The sequence below is a fragment of the Ictidomys tridecemlineatus genome, chromosome 10 (genome assembly GCF_052094955.1).
Source record: "Ictidomys tridecemlineatus isolate mIctTri1 chromosome 10, mIctTri1.hap1, whole genome shotgun sequence".
Lineage (NCBI taxonomy): Eukaryota > Metazoa > Chordata > Mammalia > Rodentia > Sciuridae > Ictidomys > Ictidomys tridecemlineatus.
In genome coordinates, this window is record NC_135486.1 from 139292707 (window position 1) to 139310698 (window position 17992).

The 17992-nt window shown below is 58.4% G+C and overlaps 1 protein-coding gene across 3 annotated transcripts in view; it reads left to right on the forward strand.

The window, feature by feature from the left end:
• Mgrn1 (mahogunin ring finger 1) overlaps positions 1-17847 on the forward strand; it is a 45248-nt gene extending 27401 nt beyond the window's left edge. For 2 of the 3 annotated variants that reach the window (XM_013359515.4, XM_005327139.4), the window contains exons 6-17: positions 1669-1735; positions 2078-2127; positions 3643-3690; positions 5310-5378; positions 7140-7299; positions 9157-9266; positions 10695-10760; positions 12119-12342; positions 13142-13262; positions 13545-13587; positions 14789-14887; positions 16379-17847. In XM_013359515.4, the coding sequence (XP_013214969.1) occupies positions 1669-1735; positions 2078-2127; positions 3643-3690; positions 5310-5378; positions 7140-7299; positions 9157-9266; positions 10695-10760; positions 12119-12342; positions 13142-13262; positions 13545-13587; positions 14789-14887; positions 16379-16491 (1170 nt within the window). In that variant the 3' untranslated portion in view covers positions 16492-17847. The remainder of the gene's footprint in view (positions 1-1668; positions 1736-2077; positions 2128-3642; positions 3691-5309; positions 5379-7139; positions 7300-9156; positions 9267-10694; positions 10761-12118; positions 12343-13141; positions 13263-13544; positions 13588-14788; positions 14888-16378) is intronic. The other variant, XM_005327140.4, reaches the window with a different exon arrangement.
• The last annotated feature ends 145 nt before the right edge of the window (positions 17848-17992 follow it).

Sequence of the window (17992 nt, forward strand, 5' to 3'; positions counted from 1 at the left end):
CCTTTTCACTCTATGCCACTTGTGAGGCTGGTCCAATCCTCCCTGACCAGAGGCTTCTTCTGGACTCTTGTTGCTGGTTGAGCCTACTGTCCACAGCCCTGCTCAGAACCTCTGCATTAGGCCTGGCATCTGTCCCCTTGCAGAAGGGAAACTGAGGCTTGTTCACAGTGAGCAAGTGAGGACCCACCTCCTGAGTGTGGCCATGTGCCAGCACCTGCTGTCCCTGGGCCTGTCCCTGCTGATGTGAACTGGCCCCAGTGCCCCACCACCTCCCGCAGCAGCTCCTGGTGCCTGTGTCTGTCTGGTTGCCTCTGTCCATGAATTTATCTGTCCATGTCCCATCAGCTCTGTGTGGCCAGAGCCATGGCTCCCTTGGGAGCAAGGTGGAGATCAGGCCTGTGTGGACTTGGGGGCAGTTACGGGTTTGTCCAGCTGAGGGATGCCTTCCCAGGGTTTCTCACATGGACAGGCAGTTTAGTGGGGAGCTCAGCCTCCAATGCAGGGAACCCTGTGTTAGCCATGTGCTAAGGCAGGCTAGTGGCCTGGGGCAGGGGCAGCCGGGCCACCTGCTGACATGGAGTCATCGCCTGTCAGCATGTTGGGTGGCCTGGGCAGTCAGCCTCCCCCACAGGTGGCAGCAGACCTCCGGGTACCTGGTGTCTCTGGGTTCCCTACCTTGGCTGCTCTTGTGGTCTGTGATTCCTTTCTCCCCATCTGAATCTTCAGTAGGAGGCTCCCTGTGTTAGTGAATTTTAGGAAAAAGTGTTCCCCTCTGTTTCTTAAATAGCATCAACATTCATTCCGCAGCCGTGTCCTCATGTGTGGCCTGTGGGAGGACTTCACTTGCACTGAGTTGAACCTGTGTGGTTGGGCTATAGTGACCCATTTCACAGCACAGAAAACTGAGGCTGAGAGGCAGAAGGGCTGAAGGTGGAAGTTATCCTGGGCCATCGGGCAGGAACACGCTCCCAAGCTCTGCTTCTGCTGCCAGCTTCCCGAACACTGGCAAGGAATACAGACCTGTGTGACCTGCACTTTGGGCTCTACGGGTGCTTCTCAGCCAGAACGTTCCTGAATGTCTGTGTTTACAGGGTGTGAACTCAGGGTTCACATAGCCTTGGACTCCTTTGGACTCAGGATTGCAGTGTGCCCCCCCAGGAGCGGCTCTGCTGGGACATCCCGTGGGGCAGGTGGTCACTGCAGGCTGACTGTCGGGCCTTCCCCTACTCCCTGTGGGTAGTCCTGGCTAAGGGAAGCTGGCTCTTGGGGTGCTGGAGGCCGCGGGCCTCTGCTGTCAGTGAGTCCCGTTAGGTTTCCACCCATTATTTTCTTCTGTTTCTCAGCAGTTTTATTGTGAAATGATTCACGTGCCTTGTAGTTTGCGCATTCTAAATACACAGGCCAATGGATTTAGAGTATTTAGTGTTATGCAGTCAATGTCTATGCTTTGGTCACTCTTTATTGAGAATGAATTTAAAAATGTATGTGTCTGCTGCTCCTCTGTGCCAGACACTGAGGGGGTCATGGAGACTTGGTAGGCAGGGCCACATCTTTTCATCTTTCATCTAGCAGGAAATTGGGGACACTGAGGATGACCCCATGATCTCATACTCTTCTCTGACTCCCTGGCCGAAAGTCCTGACAGTTCTCGCCTCCTTTCCTCCTCAGTTGAACTTTGACCTGGACCGGGGCATGTTTCCAGTGGTCATTCAGGCCGTGGTGGACGAAGGAGATGGTGAGTGGGGTTGGTTGGCTTTTCTTCTTCCTCCTGTCCTAGCATGTGGGTCCTGCAGGGAGGAGGCTGCTTCCTGAAGCCCTTCTACCCAGTCAGTGAGAGGTGTCCTTCCAGAGGTGACAGTGGTCCATGCCTCTACGTGCAGGCCCAGGACATGGGGAGGCTCGGGAGCTGCTGGGAGAGCGGCAAAGCCCTTGGCAGAGAAGGGTGGGGCCAGGTGCTGGTCTCCAGGTGCATACCTGGAAGGGGGCTGGTTGGAATGGGCACCATCAGGGGTCGGGGGGGGGGCACTTGACCCTGACTGCTCTGTCCTCTCTTCTGTCTCCCTTCTCCTGGCTTCAGTGGTAGAAGTGACTGGCCATGCCCACGTGCTCCTGGCTGCCTTTGAAAAGGTAAGTGCCATCCCAGCTGCCGACCCCAGTGACCTGGGAGCTGGGGTTGGGGTGGCCTTGTGAAATCAGAAGCCTGACTGGGGGATCAGGGCTTGGTGCAGGGGGCCAAGGGTCAGAGCTAGGGCAGAGAGATGGAGACGACCAGGACACTCGTTCTGAGGCTGAGCGTCCCATTGGCAGGCTTTTCGAAGGGATTTGGAATGGCAGGGCCAACCCTCACTTCCCACTAGGATGTGGAGTGATTGTTGCCCTGGCCATTTCCCACCAGCCTCAGGGTACCTCAGGTGTCACCTGGTACCTGTCATATCCCATCTGATGCACTGCCCCTTCCTGGGTGGCTTGTATTTACTCTGACCCTACCAGGCTGGGCAGGCCTTGATCCTGACTGGCTTAGGGCAGTCCTTCTGTCCTTACTTGATTGATGTCTGTGAGACCTAGTGGTGGTTTGTGTGTCTCCTTGTTTGATAATGACCATGCAGACCCCGCCCTCCTCCACGCCCTTGAATATTTGTCAGTACTCTGTAATTGTGGAGGGTTTCAGCACGCTCCTGGGGCCCTTGTGCTTTGCCACCACACCTGTGTCCTGCTTGCTCCCTTCTGGGTCCTCACCAGTGCCCCTGCAACCCCTGCCTGCTTTTATGCAGAGCCCAGCTCCTGTGACCTGGCCCTTTACCAAGGTCCCTGGTGCTCTGCACAGCTGGGCCGGGACCCCTCAGTTTTGTTCATCCCATGGAGAGGTTGGATCTGCCCTCCTGGGCCTAGGGGCCTGGACAGAGGTTGGCCTCCTTCATCTCCAGTGCTCTCTGGCTAGCCATGCTCCTGAGCTCAGCCTCTACATAAGAGGTGGTCACTGTTTATGTGTCTGCCTTCTCTGGCCGAGGCAGAGAACCATCTCGGGCAGATGTTCCATTTTGAGCTTCTAGTTTAGAACCCAATAATAACAGCTCATAATGCAGTAATCCTGCACTGTGGACGTTTCTGCAAGGACCACCGGCCTTACCAGACAGTCGGAAAGTGCCATCTTCCTTGGCTTGGAAATGGTAATCAGTGTGGTTTCAGGATCTCAGATCTGATGGCCTTAATGAGCATTGTCCAAGCTGAAGGGAGTGTCTCCCTGGATGCTGAGGATCTCATTGTTCCCTTTGTCCTTTTGGTGCTCCCAGTGGTCCTGGGTGCCTATGCCTGTGTGTCTTCCAGACTATTCCAGGCCCTTTGAAAGCAAGAGCCTGTCTTGATTCTGGTGTCTGAGTGCTTTCTGGATGTTGGGGAGGTGCATGATCACTGGGCCTTGGCTGAGAGGTCAATGTGGGAGAGTTGGGGTCTGTAGGGCAGGGCAGGGCCCAGGGGGCTGTTTTTAGAAGGTTATCCAGGTACTTTTGAAGCTAGTCCTGAGGGCTGCAGTTGGGAGGTCTTGGCTTGGCTCCATGGTGGTCACATCTGTCTTGTTCTTGGCTGTGGATGTGGGTTGCCAGGGAGGCCTGCAGCTGGCCAGGTAACCTGTGTCTTCCCCTGCAGCACATGGACGGCAGCTTCTCCGTGAAGCCTTTGAAGCAGAAGCAAATCGTAAGTGTCGGGCTGTCACAGCCCCTTTGACTTGAGAGGCGTGCACACATGCGCTCGCTGCCATCCAGGGGTTGTGGGCGGTTCTTCCTGGGCCACAGTGGCCTTGAGTTCCCCACTACTGGGCTCTCTGCTCCAGGACATCGGGTCCATGCATGTCTTTTGAGGGGTGTGTGCACACTCACCATCTACCAAAGCCATTCTTTTTTTTTTTTTTTTTTTGGTGTGGTGCTGGGATTGAACCCAGTCCTCAGGTGTGCCTGGCAAGGGCTCAGCCACTAGTCATGACCCCCACCCCCATGGCCACTGCCATAATCCTAAGTCTGGTCGAGTTGAGCGTGGGGCCTGTGATGCTCAGCAGACTTTCTGGGTGGAGGGGTGGAGGGAGCGGAGACGGGGACTGCAGCCTCCTTTCTTTACACACTGCGAGAGATGGGCCACATCCGGCAGAGACCTGGACTGACTCCATCGGCGCCTGATAGGAAGATGGAGAATCCTAGAACAAATGCTGTGGATCAATGCAGCTTCTCTTTTGGGTCCTTAATTCCGTGGTCCTATGCTGGTCCCATCATATTTAGGCACTGTGAGGATTTAGTGGAGCAGGGGAGGTCCCTTAACCGGAGCTGCATGAGACTTGATTCTGACACTTTTATTTTTTATTTTCTTGGTACCGGGGATTGAACCCCAGGGTGCTTAATCACAGAGCCACATCCTCACACCCCTTTTTTAAAATATATTTTTATTTTATTTTAAAAACTTTTTTAGTTGTAGATGGACAGTATGCCTTTATTTTATTTATTTTTGTGTGGTGTTGAGGACCAAATCCAGTGCCTCACACACACTAGGCAAGAGCTCTACCACTGAGCCACAACCCCAGCCCCTGCCAGCCCTTTTGATATTTTATTTAGAGACAGGGTCTCGCTGAGTTGCTTAGTGCCTCACTAGGTTGCTGAGGCTGGCTTTGAACTCCTGATCCTCCTGCCTCAGCCTACCAATGTGCTGGTTTTACAGGCATGTGCCAGCCACTGTGCCCACCCTGAGACTTGGGCCAAGGCTATAGTTAGCAGTGTGTAGGTACCAGGGCCTGTTTAAGCCACAGTGTGGAAATGGGGTTTATTAGCTTCTAGAAGGTAGTATGATCCTTGTCAAGTCCCCAGCCTGAAGGTGCTGGGTGGGTCCAAGATCCAGTGGGGGTCAGGGTCCTTGTCTTGGGTGAGCTGGCTGGCTGCCAGTGCCCTGGCACTGGTGAGCAACAGGAGGGCACTTCTTACCGAGGTCTGTTTGTGTCTTAGAGCAGAGACATTAGAGAGCAGTAGCCACGCAGGCCTTGACTCTGGTTGCTCTTGTGGGCTGGGGACGGATGAGTGAGTCAGAGTGGCTTTTCTCTGGTGGTGGGTTGGTCAGTGGGTTAGCTGGGCCCAAGACGCTCAGCTCTGCTCCCTGGGCACAGAGCGGGTTTCCTTCCCTCTCCTGGCATCAGCCCACTCCTCAGGGGCAGGTGGGGACAGGCCCCACAGGCCTGCCTCTGGGATCTGAGCCGTGGAGGCAGTGTAGGCCCAGGTGGGTACAAAGGAGCCCTGGATGGGGCTGGCAAGGCCCAGTGCACCTTCTCTGCTCCCCAGGTGGACCGTGTCAGCTACCTGCTGCAGGAGATCTATGGCATTGAGAACAAGAACAACCAGGAGACCAAGGTATGTCCCCGTGGGTGGAACTGTGCTACCTACCTTGCCGGAAGCCCACTCACTGTGAATGACTTGCAGGGTCTCCCAGGCCTGGCTGAGGGCTGATGGAAAAGGGCCAGTCCTTTCTGCCTTCCCCCTATGGGCCTGGCACTTTCGGCCATAGAGTCCTGAGGTTTACGGGACATGGTGTCCTTTTTCCAGCAAGTTTGCTGGCTTGTGTAAATCACCATCTGGTCCTCCAGGGCAGCCTGGGATCCAGGGACCTGCCCCTCCTGCGGCCTGGGCCTGGCAGTGCTGCCTTCAGGTTTTTCCCTCGTACTCAGTCGTAAGCAAGGCTGCCCCCTGCTGCTGGCTTCACGCCTCGACAGTGTGTCCTGCACACGCATCCAAGGTAGAGGCAGCTCTGTTAGCTGCTAAAGCAGTGGCCCAGGTGGCCAGGGAAGGGCTGAGGAGCTTGAACTTGGGACCTCGTTGCCTTTTTGTTATTTCTTATTTTTTGTTATTCTTATTTCATGTTTTTGGTTCTGGGGATTGAACCTACTAAGTCACATTCCTACCCCTTTTTATTTTTTATTTTGAGACAAGATCTCACTAAGTTTCTTAGTCTTGCCAAGTTACTGAGGCTGACTTGGAACTTGTGACCCTCCTGCCTCAGTCTTCCAAACTGCTGGGATTACAGACATGTACTACTGTATCTGGCTCTTTTTATTGGTTTCTTTCTTTCTTTCTTTTTATTGGTTTCTTTCTTTCTTTCTTTCTTTTTTTTTGGTACTTGGGATTGAACTCAGGGGCACTCAATCACTGAGCCACATCCTCACCCTATTTTGCATTTTATTTAGAAACAGGATCTCACTGAGTTACTTAGCACCTTGATTTTTGCTGAGGCTGGCCTTGAACTCATGATCCTCCTGCCCCAGCCTCCCAAGCCCCTAGGATTACAGGCATGTACCACTGCCCCAGATTTATTGTTTTTTAAAAGAGTATGGCATGGAGGAAATAGCTGCCTGGTTTGTTTTTGTTTTTTAAATTTATTTTAGATGTCGATTGATCTTTATTTTATTCATTTATTGAATGTGGTGCTGAGAATTGAACCCAGTGCCTCACACATGCTAGGCAAGCGCTGTACACTCAGCCCCAGCCCCGGCCCCGGCTGCCTGTTTTTTAGAACCTCTCTGAAAGGCAGAGACTGGCTGGGTCTGGGACAGTGGGAGCCTCCAGGAGCTAGGAGGACAAAGTAGTCTGGCCAGGCCCGGCTCAGCTGAGCGTGCACTCTGCTCAGCTCTTACACCAGGGGCTGGCTGGCATCCCTCAGGGCAGCTGCTTGGCACTGTGGACAGCCAGGGACAGTGGGCAGGCTGTGCTCTAATGAAGCTCCACAGAAACAACTGGGTCAGTCTGCCTGGTCCTGCTGGGACTCCATGCTCTCGGCCCACGTGCTGCTTTTCTTAAAATTGATTATTGATTTAGTGAAAGCAGTGCCAACAAGTCAGATCTGTGTGATTGTTCCCACCACAGGGACGGTCCCCCAGCTTCCAGGCACTGCTTAGCAGGGGAGCTCTTTGGAGTTTCTCTTTGGGTCTGAGAAGCAGAAAGAGCCAGTTCTCGAGTCCCCAGTGTCCCCGTAGTGAGCATGGTGCCAGCTGTAGCCTCCATAACTGCCCCTGCCTCTGGGCCTCCCTTGGCCATGGTGGCCCCTGGGGTAATGAAGGACAGCTGGTGGCCCGGGAGGGCCTACAGAGGCCACTGACCGGCAGGCCCTCGTCCCTGCAGCCCGCAGATGACGAGAACAGTGACAACAGCAACGAGTGTGTGGTGTGCCTGTCGGACCTGCGGGACACACTGATCCTGCCCTGCCGCCACCTGTGCCTCTGCACCTCCTGTGCCGACACGCTGCGGTACCAGGCCAACAACTGTCCCATCTGCCGGCTGCGTGAGTGCCACCCAGGGCCTGCACACGGGGTTGTGGAGATGCGGGCGGCCCACACCACAGCAGTCCCGGGCTGGGTGTCCCCTGTGGCTGAGATAGGAGAGCAGCACTGAGCCTTCATGCAGCGTGTGGCCTTGGCTGGCGGCAGGTTAATGTTCATGTCCATGGCAGCTTCAGTGGCATGAGGCCACCCAGGTCTGTCGTCTGCCTCCAGGATGGTTGGGGTTAGAGTGATGCCAGGGCCAAGTGCTCCTGGGCAGATGTTCACAGTGAGATTGGGGCCAAACTGATCAATGAACAAAAATTTTATTTACATGGAAATTATTTTGGAGAAAGTTAAGATGAGTTGCAAATGGAAAAGCGTGCTAGGTGCAGAGCTGCCTGTCATTGCTGGACTCTGAGACTTGCCTGTGGTCACAGCTTGTGAGAGGCAGGGGCGTGCTTCAGACCCCACTGCTAGAAAGCAGCAGCATGTCCCAGTGACCGTCTAGTGAGGGTCCTCGTGGGAGCCAGGCCACCTGGACGGGTGTGTGTGCAGGTGTGTGCAGCAGTAGTTCCTTAGGACTGTGGGACGTGGACATGGGGGACACCGCTGCATGGTCTGGGGGGCCGGTCCAGAGTCCAGGGGGCACTGCAGACCAGGAGCCTGTGGGTGGGCTCCTCACAGCTCTGCCCAGCCTGATTAAGACTGGGCAGCCTGAGAGGCCAGCCCAGCCTGACTGTGAATCCTTCCTGGCTTAGAAGCAGGCATGTTGGGGGCCAAGTCTGCCTTGTGAGTGGCCTAGTGACCGGAGCATACCTTGGTAGAGGCTCCCCTGAGGGGTGTCCCCTCCGCCTGGAGTAGCCCTATCAGCACACCTATGCTTCTCCCTCCCTGTGTCCTCTGAGAATCTGGCTTCCCAGGACACCCAGCAGCTCAGGCTTTCCAAGGGCTCCCACAGGGCTCCGCCTGACAGAGGAGACAGTCCCAATGGCTGGTGGGACTCCAGCTGGAGCTGAGTGCTGGTGCCCCTAGCTAGACTTTATGGGGGTCAGGAAGGAGGGAGTGAGCCAGGTGGGTGGTGGCCTGCGCTGGGTGAGCTGGGCAGGGTCCTGGTTCAAGGGGCCAGTCCTGCCTCACATGGAGCTCTGTGAACCCCATTCCAGCTCACAGCCTGAGTCCTTCCTCCCCTGGGCTACTGAGCCTTGGGTGAGGATGTGAGGTAGGAGGCCTGGACGCCATGGGGTCAGGATCAGGAGTCAGTGCAAAAGAAGTCTCCTCCCTGCACGAGGCCTGTGTCCATCGTGGGCTGGACAGGACATAGGGAGAGGAGAAGGATTGATGGGTGCACCTCGTCTGTGACCGTGTTGCCAGGACACATCTCTGAGGAGGCTGAGGAGGAGCCTCTTGTCCCGCCTCATTTGCTTCTGCTTGGCCACCTATCTGTCCTGGTCACGTGGCCTGCACCCTTCACCTGCCCTTTCCTGGAAGAGTATGCCGTGGCCTCTGGGCCTTTTATGGGGAGAGGGATGAGCCTGGTTTGGTCTCCCTGCTCTGGGTGGCCAGACTCTGCCCCTGGACTCCCCTTGGGACCTGGTAAACCTTCCTGCAGCCTGAAGGGGCTGCTCTCATCCTGGCTGTGTGATCTGGAGCACTGAGTGGGTCTTGTCCCCTGCTGCCCAGCTCTGCTGGCCCTCACCCTGGGCCGGTGCCATCTTGACCTTGTATTTCCTCCCTGCCTGGGGCCGCTAAGGATCTGCTCTGCCCAGTTCTGGGACTCCTGTAGGGTATCCCAGTGGGGTGCCCAGTATCTCTGGCTGGGTGGGCTCCCCATGCTGCTGGGGTGCTGCCTGCTTACCTGAGTCCCTCCCTCTGCACAGCGTTCCGGGCCCTCCTGCAGATCCGGGCTGTGCGTAAGAAGCCAGGGGCCCTGTCCCCCATCTCCTTCAGTCCTGTCCTGGCCCAGAGCATGGACCACGATGAGCACTCGGTAAGTGCCTCTTGCACCCTCCCGTTCGTGGTCCATGTGGCCCCGCAGGAGGCTGAGTGTGGATGGGGGCCAGGGCGGCCATGTACGCGAGGCAGCTGCCCCCTCGTCTGGGTTCACTCCCAGTGGACGAGTTGGCGCTCTGTCTGCTTCTCCGTGAGCGAGCTGTGCTGTTTCCTCACAAGACTCCACAGGGCAGCGTAGCATCGCTCTGAGGGGCCTTAGCAAGTGGCCACCAGGTCCCCTGCACTGGGCCATACAGGTGGGGCTTGCTTCAGGCAGGCGGGGCAGGTCCTGTCACTTCAGGCCTGAGGAGGAGACAGGGACATGAGGAAAGGGCAGGGCCAGGAGAGCGAAGCCGGTGCAGAGCGACTCTAGCAGGTGGGAAGGACGCAGAGGCAGGGAGGGCTGGGAGAGAGCCCAGGAGAGAGGGCTGCCAGGCAGAGCCTGCCCGGGCTCCCTACTGGTTTGAGCTCCTTTCCTGGCTCCCTGCTGAGGCTGCCATGTCCAGTGGCCTTGAAGGCCCCCCTATTGGAATAAACCCAGTGGGCCCGCACACCCACAGGTGCAGCCTCTGCGTGGGAGGGTCCTCATCAGCCTCCTGGATCTGCACCAGGCTATGGCCAGACCCTGCCGTCCCTAGCAGGAGGCCAGGTGTGTTTGTTCACGTTCCTGAAAATTGGGCCAGTATTTGGAAGCTTGGAAACTCCCCTTGAACCCCAGGTTTTGGGCTTCTCTTTTAAATTCAGAAGTGTTTTGGCAGCTGCAGCAGAAGTGTGGCTGTCCCAAAGGGGCCTGTGTCACCGAAGGCCACCCAGCCGCCGTGGGCTCGCCTGGCAGTTCTGCCTCCAACTTGTTCAGCATGGGCTTTGGGGGACCCCGGTACCTTCCATCAACCACTGGCTGTTTGGTTGGGACAGGCTGGTGCTTCTACCCCTTGAAAGAGGGGTCTCTGTGTGTCAGAGGGCTGATGGACACCCAGTGGCGGTGGCTTGGTGTTTGGTTTTGCCCTCCCCAGTTCTACCCTGTGGCCTAGGCTCAGGCGGGTCCCTTCCTGTTCTCTCTTAAGTTTCATGAGCCAAGACGCTTCCCACAGTGCAAGGCTGCAGCGTCTCCTGTCTTTCATGGGCAGAGAGCCCTTGACCAAGCCCTGCTGCTCTGGGTGACCTAGGGTGGGTTGGTGTTGGGGCAGGGACAGGCCCCACCCCTTGCTGGTCTGAGAGGGCCAGCTGTATGGCTCCTGGGCCCTGGCCAGGCGGGCCGGCAGCCTGTCCAGAGACCTCAGCCAGGACTTGCATTGCATGTGGTCCCGAGGGTCCTGTGAAGCACAGGGTGCCTGGTGCCTGGAGGACAGCAAACCAGAGCCCCGCCCGCCAGCCCAGTGCCATTCAGGGGTGGTGGTTGTAAAACATATAATTTTTATCTTGACAGTGTCCCTTTAAAAAATCAAAGTCGCACCCTGCCTCCCTGGCCAGCAAGAACCCTAAAAGGGAAACAGTAAGTGTGCTTGGTCCTTGCGACCTTTCCGCCCGCACTTCGCTCTAAACCAGCAGCGTGGGACATCCGTCCACCCCAGGCTAATGTTTATTAACGTAGTCTGTTCATCCGCTCTCCCCAGTCCCGGAGTCCCTGCTCAGGAAGGGAGTTTTGTGGAACAAGCAAAGCTCAAGGTCTGTTGGCAAAAAGCCAGTCTTGTCTGCCCTGGTGACGGCCGGCCAGGCAGTGCCCCTCTGCCAGCTTTGCCCCGCCTGGGCCCCAGGCCCGTTTCCCTTTTTTTTTCTTGCTGGCAGTGGAATGGACGTTGGAGGTGGACTGTCGCTGCTGCTGAGTTTGCAGACAGTTTTCCCTGCGCGTGCTTCTGGGTCTTGGGTTCCCTTGCTCTCTACCCCTTGGGTTTGGCTTTTTGGGCCTAGGACTCTGGTTTTCTGGCATTTTCCTTGCACCCTAGGGGACAGGCAGGGGGATGGGTAGTGGGTGGCAGCTGGACCAGGCCTCTACCCAGAGCCTTCATGTACCTGGGTAGACCCAGTCAAAGCCCCATGCACCCAGGGGGTGGCTTAGAGAGGCGGAGAGAAGCAACCCAGACTTTTTCACTTTTCAAGGAGGGAGGGGCTCAGGGTATCCTTCACCTTTAAGTTGAAGGCAGGTGGGAGCAGGGGGGGACAGAGGTCCAAGACGCAACGCAGGCCTGGCACCCACCTGTGGCCCTTCCTCTCAGGGCCTCGCTCTCTGCAGGCCGGAGCCCGAGGCTCTTTGCCCCTTGGCTTGGTCCCTTGAGGCAGGGCAGCACTGCCCCTCTCTGAGCAGCCTGGTGGCCTAACTGCAGATCCTGGGTCCCTGGGTGGCTTCCTCCTCCCTCTGCCTTGTGGGTTCTGCCCGCTTCCAACAAGGGGCAACGGTGGCTCCTCCCGTGTGCCCCAGCTGCCAGCCAGGTGGGAGCTCCTGGAGCAGACTTCCCGGGCTGGGGCACACGTATGTGCAGTGGCTCTCTGCCTTTGGCATGGCCCGCCCTGCTCTCCCCACCCACCAGTCTTCCTGTCACTAACCCCTCATTCTCCCCGTCGAGGTGGGAACAGGAAGCCAGGTAGGGGCTAGCCGAGGACGGGGTGGGAACCCTCGTGGGTGCCCTCCACCCTTCATCCTGGCCACTAATGTGGGCATTTGCATGTCCAGGGTGTGCGCTAGCTATAGCCAATGGCCGAGGGAGCCCTGGGCTTTAAGGCTGCAAGGGAGGGGGGACCTCAAGTCCCTAAAGGTGGAGCAGCATGTCCCTGGGAGAAGCCCAGTGTCAGGGGCTTTGTGGCTGTGGGCAGGGGGCCTGGCTGGCCTCTCTTCACCTATGCTTGTCCCTGCAGAGCTCAGACAGCATCCCATCTGGCTACGAGCCCATCTCCCTGCTCGAGGCACTCAATGGCCTTCGTGCTGTTTCCCCGGCCATCCCTTCAGCCCCACTTTATGAAGAAATCACCTACTCGGGGGTCTCAGACGGCCTCTCCCAGGCCAGCTGTCCTCTTGCTGGGATCGAGCGAGTCATGGAGAGCAGCCACCAGGGCAAGCCCAGGAGCAAGTCTCCAGACAGGTGAGGCCAGACCCTGCCTTCCTCTCGAGAGGGCGTGTGCCTGTGAGTGTGCGGGGCAGCACGTGAGGACGTGAGGCTGAAGTGTGGCTTCTCAGGGTTTTCTGATGTCTGGTTAGTGACTGCCAGGGCACAGAGCCAGCAGCAGGTCAGACTCACCAGCAGCTCATCACGGCAGAGAGCAGAGCCACGGAGCCTTGCCAAGGCCAAGGCCAGAGGTTCCCGGGCCCTCCTGTCCTCAGCCACGGGGCTGCTGACCCCTTCGGCAGCCAGTCCCATGGGCATGTCCCAGCACAGTGATGAGTGATGGCAGCTAGAACTTGGGATGCAGCTGGCGCACATCACTGCTGAGCCAGTGGTCATGTCCCTTCCCAGGCTGTGACAGCCTCGCAGTCACAGGGCACAGAGGGCCTCCAGCAGCTGTGTTCCTTGGGTGCCAGGGTCAGTGGGCTCCCGGGGAGACTGGCAGGGAGTGGCCGCCAGCCCACCTCCTGGCCCCGCTGATGGGCTTGGTGCTCTTATTGGAGAAGCAGGCCCACACCCTCTTGCTGCTTCCTGCTCCTGCCGGTTTCTCTTCTTCTCTCTGTGCTCGTGTCCCTCCCAAAGTCTCTGGTGGCCTGTCAGCATCGGCCACAAGGGCTTTGCTAGGAGGTGCTTCCCCAGGAGTGTCTCCCCACCTCTTGGCCTCACCCAGTGGGTGTCAGGATGGGGCATCTGCCAGCCAGTGTGGCTTTGCTGCTCAGCATACCTGATCCAGCTGCCCTCTGGGCCCCACCTTCCCTTCCCTTCCCTCTCTCCCCAGCACCCTGAGGTCCCCGTCATCCCCAATCCACGAGGAGGATGAGGAGAAGCTCTCCGAGGACTCAGATGCTCCTCTCCCGCCCCCTGGGGTGGAGCTGGCGCTGCAGGAGAGCTCCCCCGAGGTGAGACCCTGCCTGGCCTCCTCCAGCCACACCCACCTGGGCACTGCCACGCTGTGAGGCTCTCCAGGCTGCGATCCCAGCCTCTGGGACAGGGTGCTGCATGGTGACTTGACCAGGGTGGCAGGAGAGGCCACATGAGAATCCTGCACCCATGATGTCTTGTGTCCCTGGGTGGCTGCAGCTGCCCTCCCTCTGCCCACTGCCCTCTGCCTGGTGTCAGTGCCCTGGCTGTGGGCCCCAGCCCTGCCACCAAGTCCCAGGCAGTTTTCCTTTGTCTCCTAGAGCTTCACAGCAGAAGAGGTGGATGCGTCCTCGCTGAAGCAAGGTGAGCCCTCCTCCCTTGGCAGCCCAGCCCCGGCCTCCTAGAGAGCGAGTCTCACTGGGAGCTTTGCCACACGGGTGCTGACCAGCCCCTGCTGCTCAGTTTTCCCACCTCCCCTGCAGACTGTAGGAGCAGGCCCCGTTTCCAGCCTGGGTCTTCTGGATAGCTAGCCCCCGGCGCGTGGCGGGGCTCCTGGGCGAGAGGGGAGCACTGGTGCATCGGCCGCCCAGCCAGCCGTCTCCTCCTTCAGAACGAGAGCAGGGCTGGCTTGTGTCTCCTTACCTCCTCTAGTGGAGGCCTTAAGCACATGAGGGCCTCCTGGGGGCCTCCTATGAGCCGGGCCCTGCGGGGAGGCAGCGTGGCGGCACCTGTGCTGAGGCCTCTCTAGCCTCCCTCCATAGCTGGACGTTCCTCCCTAGCCTTGCTGCTCAACACATGGGGAAAGGGAGGCTCCGCCTGCACCGGGGAGGCCCGAGGCTGCTGGCTGTGGCCGTGGCCAAGTATGGTGAAGATCCCAGAATAGATCGCAGCCACCCCTGTGCTGACCCAAGTGCCTCCCAGGAAGCCACCCACCCTCAGGGAGGCCCCCCTGCAAGCTGCTGGCAGCCCCTAGCCCTGAGAAGCTGGGCCCCAGGCTGCGAGTCCCCAGGGGCAGTGCCTCACCCAGCCCCAGGCCTTGCCTCCCTGCATCTGTGCTTTGCAAGCTGCTGGTCTGAGCAGACAATGAGGAACCACAGCCCCAATGGGATGTGACCTCGGCTGTGGGATACAGTGTGTGCAGGGACAGACAATCTGGGGACGAGCCCTTTTTTTTTTAATCAGAGAAGGGCCACCCTCAGGAGTGCAGGTCCCAAATTGAGGAACTGAGAGCTGTTGTGTGGCACGTGCCTCAGGTTCCTTCACGAGGGCCAGGCTCTGTGGTAACCGCTCTGGGCAGCAGGGCCATGGCCCTGGCACCTGCTTTTCGGCAGGGTTGAGCAGGGGACAGCTAACAACTGTTACTAGCTGACCTTGTTTTTGAAACATGGGTCTGTAATGTTCATAATCATTTTCCCTCCCTCTCACCCGTGCTAGCAGGAGAGAGGGAGGGAAAAGAAAGGAAGTGTGCACCTTTAGTCTTTGGAGAATGCAGGGATGGGGTGGCGTCAGCTGGAGCACAGGTCTGGGATGGGCAGTGGTCCTGACCTTGCCCTCCACTGTGCAGGGAGCCGGGTGCCTTCCATCGAGGACGTCCTGCAGGATAGCAGTCCTGAGCACCACGGCTGCAGCCAGCCAGGCCCTCCTGCTGACATCTACCTGCCAGGTAATGGCAGGGCTGGGGGTGTGTCCTGACTCTGTCCCCAGGGAGGTGGGGGCCTACCAGTCCCACAGCATGACTCTGGCCAAGCCCAGGTCTGCTTGGTATCCTGCAAGCTCAGTTCTTTGGAGCAGAGCCTTCGCCTGAGGCCCCTGTCAGAGCACTTTGGAGTGAGTGGACACAATCCTTTTCCTTCTACCTCCTGCTGGGGACCAGGTGGTCATCAATGGTCCTTCCCAAGGGCACAGCAGGCCCAGGCCTGGTGCAGGGGGAGCCATTGGCAGAACCTCTGCCCCGTAAGCTGCAAGCAGAAAGCGAGAACACAGGACCCAAGGTCATGCTGGTGCAGGGATCCAACCAGAAAGCCAGGGCAGCCACGGGCCTCCCCTGCCTCAGGGGTGACTGGGCCACCTGCCCAGATGACATAGCACGTCTCCAGCCAGGGCAGAGAGCAGGCAGAGTCTTGCTCTGTCCTCTCCTTTTCCTAGGCTCAGGCCCAGGCCCAGGCCCTCAGCTCAGTTCTCCTTTGCTGGGGTCCGCTTCAGACCAGAGCTCCAGAGTCGGGGTGCAGGGGAGGCTCTGAAGCTTCTGGGCTTCTGACATAAATGGCCGTATTGCCTTCAGAGCTGTGACCTTGGAGGAGTTGCTTTAAGGAACCTGGGTCCCCTCACATAGCAGGGAATCCCATCTGCCCCCTGCCTGGCCCAGCACCTGTGGCTCAGTCTTCCAGGGTCACCACAGCCAGGGCCTCAGGCAGTTGCGACACACTCTGGTTGGAAAGGACCCCTCAGCGCTACCCTGCTTCTGTTTTATTTTTTTGGTGCCACGGACTGAAACCAGGGGTGCTTAACCACGGAACCACATCCCAGCACCACCCCTGGAGACGCTAGCTGGGTGTTGCAGCTGGGGTCAGACTGCAGAAGCAGGCCGCTGACACCCAGGTGACCTGCCTGGGTCAGTAGTGCACTGGGCCTGCATGGCAGAGCCATGTCCTGCAGGAGACCACGAGTCCTGAGGTAGCCAGTCACAGGCACCCGTGGGGCAGCCAGTCTAGGGGCAAAGTGCGTCCCAGCACAGTAGAGGTGACATGCCAGGAGGCCGCAGACCCCATGGCCTTGCTGCACTTTGGGGAAGCTGCTCATGGGCTGCTTGCTGCTCCCCGTTCTGAGGGCTTGGCTGGGTTCCAGCCTAGCTCAGTTGTAAACCTCAGCAGGACAGTGGCCACTCCAGATCTGGGATGAGCCAGCCAGGGCGAGGCCAGGAGACCACCAGGAGACTGGGCACCAAAGGGTGATATTCTGAGGGGCCAGACCTCACCCACTAGCTGGGGCTGAAGGGTCCCCAAGTCCCTGGAGTGGCCACTTGGGGTAAATCTGTTGTTCCCATCAGAATGCATTGGGGACAACTGAAGGCCCTGCCCTTTGGTGACTTAAGGATGGCAGCAGGTGATGAGGGGCACCAGCCTGTGACCACATCTCCCTCTGCTCTTGCCCACAGGATGGTCCACGTCCATGGAGACACCCTGCAGCCTCGGCACTACTGGCCCCCCCTGGCCTCCGCTTGGTGGCTCCAGTCCTGACCCTGGGGCCACTGACCTGACCCCACTCTGAGAATTAGGCCAAACTGACAGCATGGAACCCTCAGCCCCTCAGACTTGGCCAAGGGGCTGCCCTGGACCCTAGTGTGATTCCAGTCTCTGCTGTCGGCATGACTCGTGGCCACCAGGCTCTCAGGGGCCATGGTGACACTCGATCAAAGAGCACAGTGACCTGTCCACTCTTCAAACCCTTTTTCTATGGTCGATATGTTTGTAAATGGTACAAGATGAAGGACAGTGACTTTCTACCTGGGCACTGGCCCTGGGAGTTCCCCAGATGCCAGGGTCAGGGTCCCTGAAAACTTAGCAGACCAGCAGAAGAGGACGGATCGTGAAGTCCAGCTTCAGACGTTCTGGGGGAGCAGAGCCTGTCTGCTCACTCGCGCGTGGCCCCATAGCAGCCTGGTTCTCGATGCGATGCCACCTTTGCCCCCTGGTGGTCACTGTGACCGTGAGTGGCCCCCCTGTTCTGGGCCCTCTGGCACTGGGTGCCTGCCCCAGCGTGCAGCCCTTCCCCTGGCAGCCAGGGTGGCCGTGGGCAAGGCAAGGGCTGGCCCAGCCGTGGGGTAGTGGCCTGGTCACCATGCCCTGTGCCTTCTCACAGGTCCCAGCTTTGCTCCCATCAGATGTCTCCAAGTGGGGGCTTTCCTGCTCAGCCAGTGCACTGCCCGCTCACCTTCCCGGGGGGTGGGGACCTGACTGCTTCCTTGGCTGTCCATTACCATTTAAATATTCCTCTGCGTCTGCGAGACTTGCTTAGTGGGGCATGCCTGGGAAAGGAAGGCATGGAGGCCCAGCCGGGGCGCTGTGCTGGCAAGGCAGCTGGCAGCAGAGATGGGTGCCTGGTGCTGGTGCCCAGAGCAGAGCTGCCAGCAGGGCCTAGAGCCCTGTTGCTGCCTGCCTGGCCCAGGGAGGTGGAGGGGTCCCTGCCCAGAGAGCCGCCCTGCTCCTGATCCTGAGGGAGGGATGGCCATGGGGTGGCACAGAGCCTGCTCTGAGGCTCAGGGGTGCTCGAGCCAGAGCTCTGCCCAGCAGGGCACCTTGGGGAGCAACCTAGCAGTGGCTGTTTCAGTCTGTCCAGTGAGCCTGTGAGCAGAGCACCATCAACCCTGCTCTCTCCTGCCTGCTGTTTGCTCACATGTGCACACAGGTGAGCGCACGCACGCAGGTGAGCGCATGCACACGTACCCCTCCTCTCACCCACCAGCGTCCTGGTCTCTGGCTGTCGATATTGGTGCCAGTTATTTGAAGGATGGGATGCACACTGGTCCATCTTGGCCTCAACGTGCTATTATTTGATGTACTCTGATTGGCTAGTTTTTTGTTCGTTTTTACTGTATATTTATAGTAATAAAATCATGCAGCAATATTCTGTCCACACCTTCCTCAGGGCACAGCACTCTGGGCCTGTGGCAAGACACTGGTGGTGAGTGGCAGCTGCTGATGGCTGTGGCCCTGCTGTGTTTCTTCACGTAAGGCAGCAGTGACAGCGCTCCCGAGCACGGTCCTGTCAT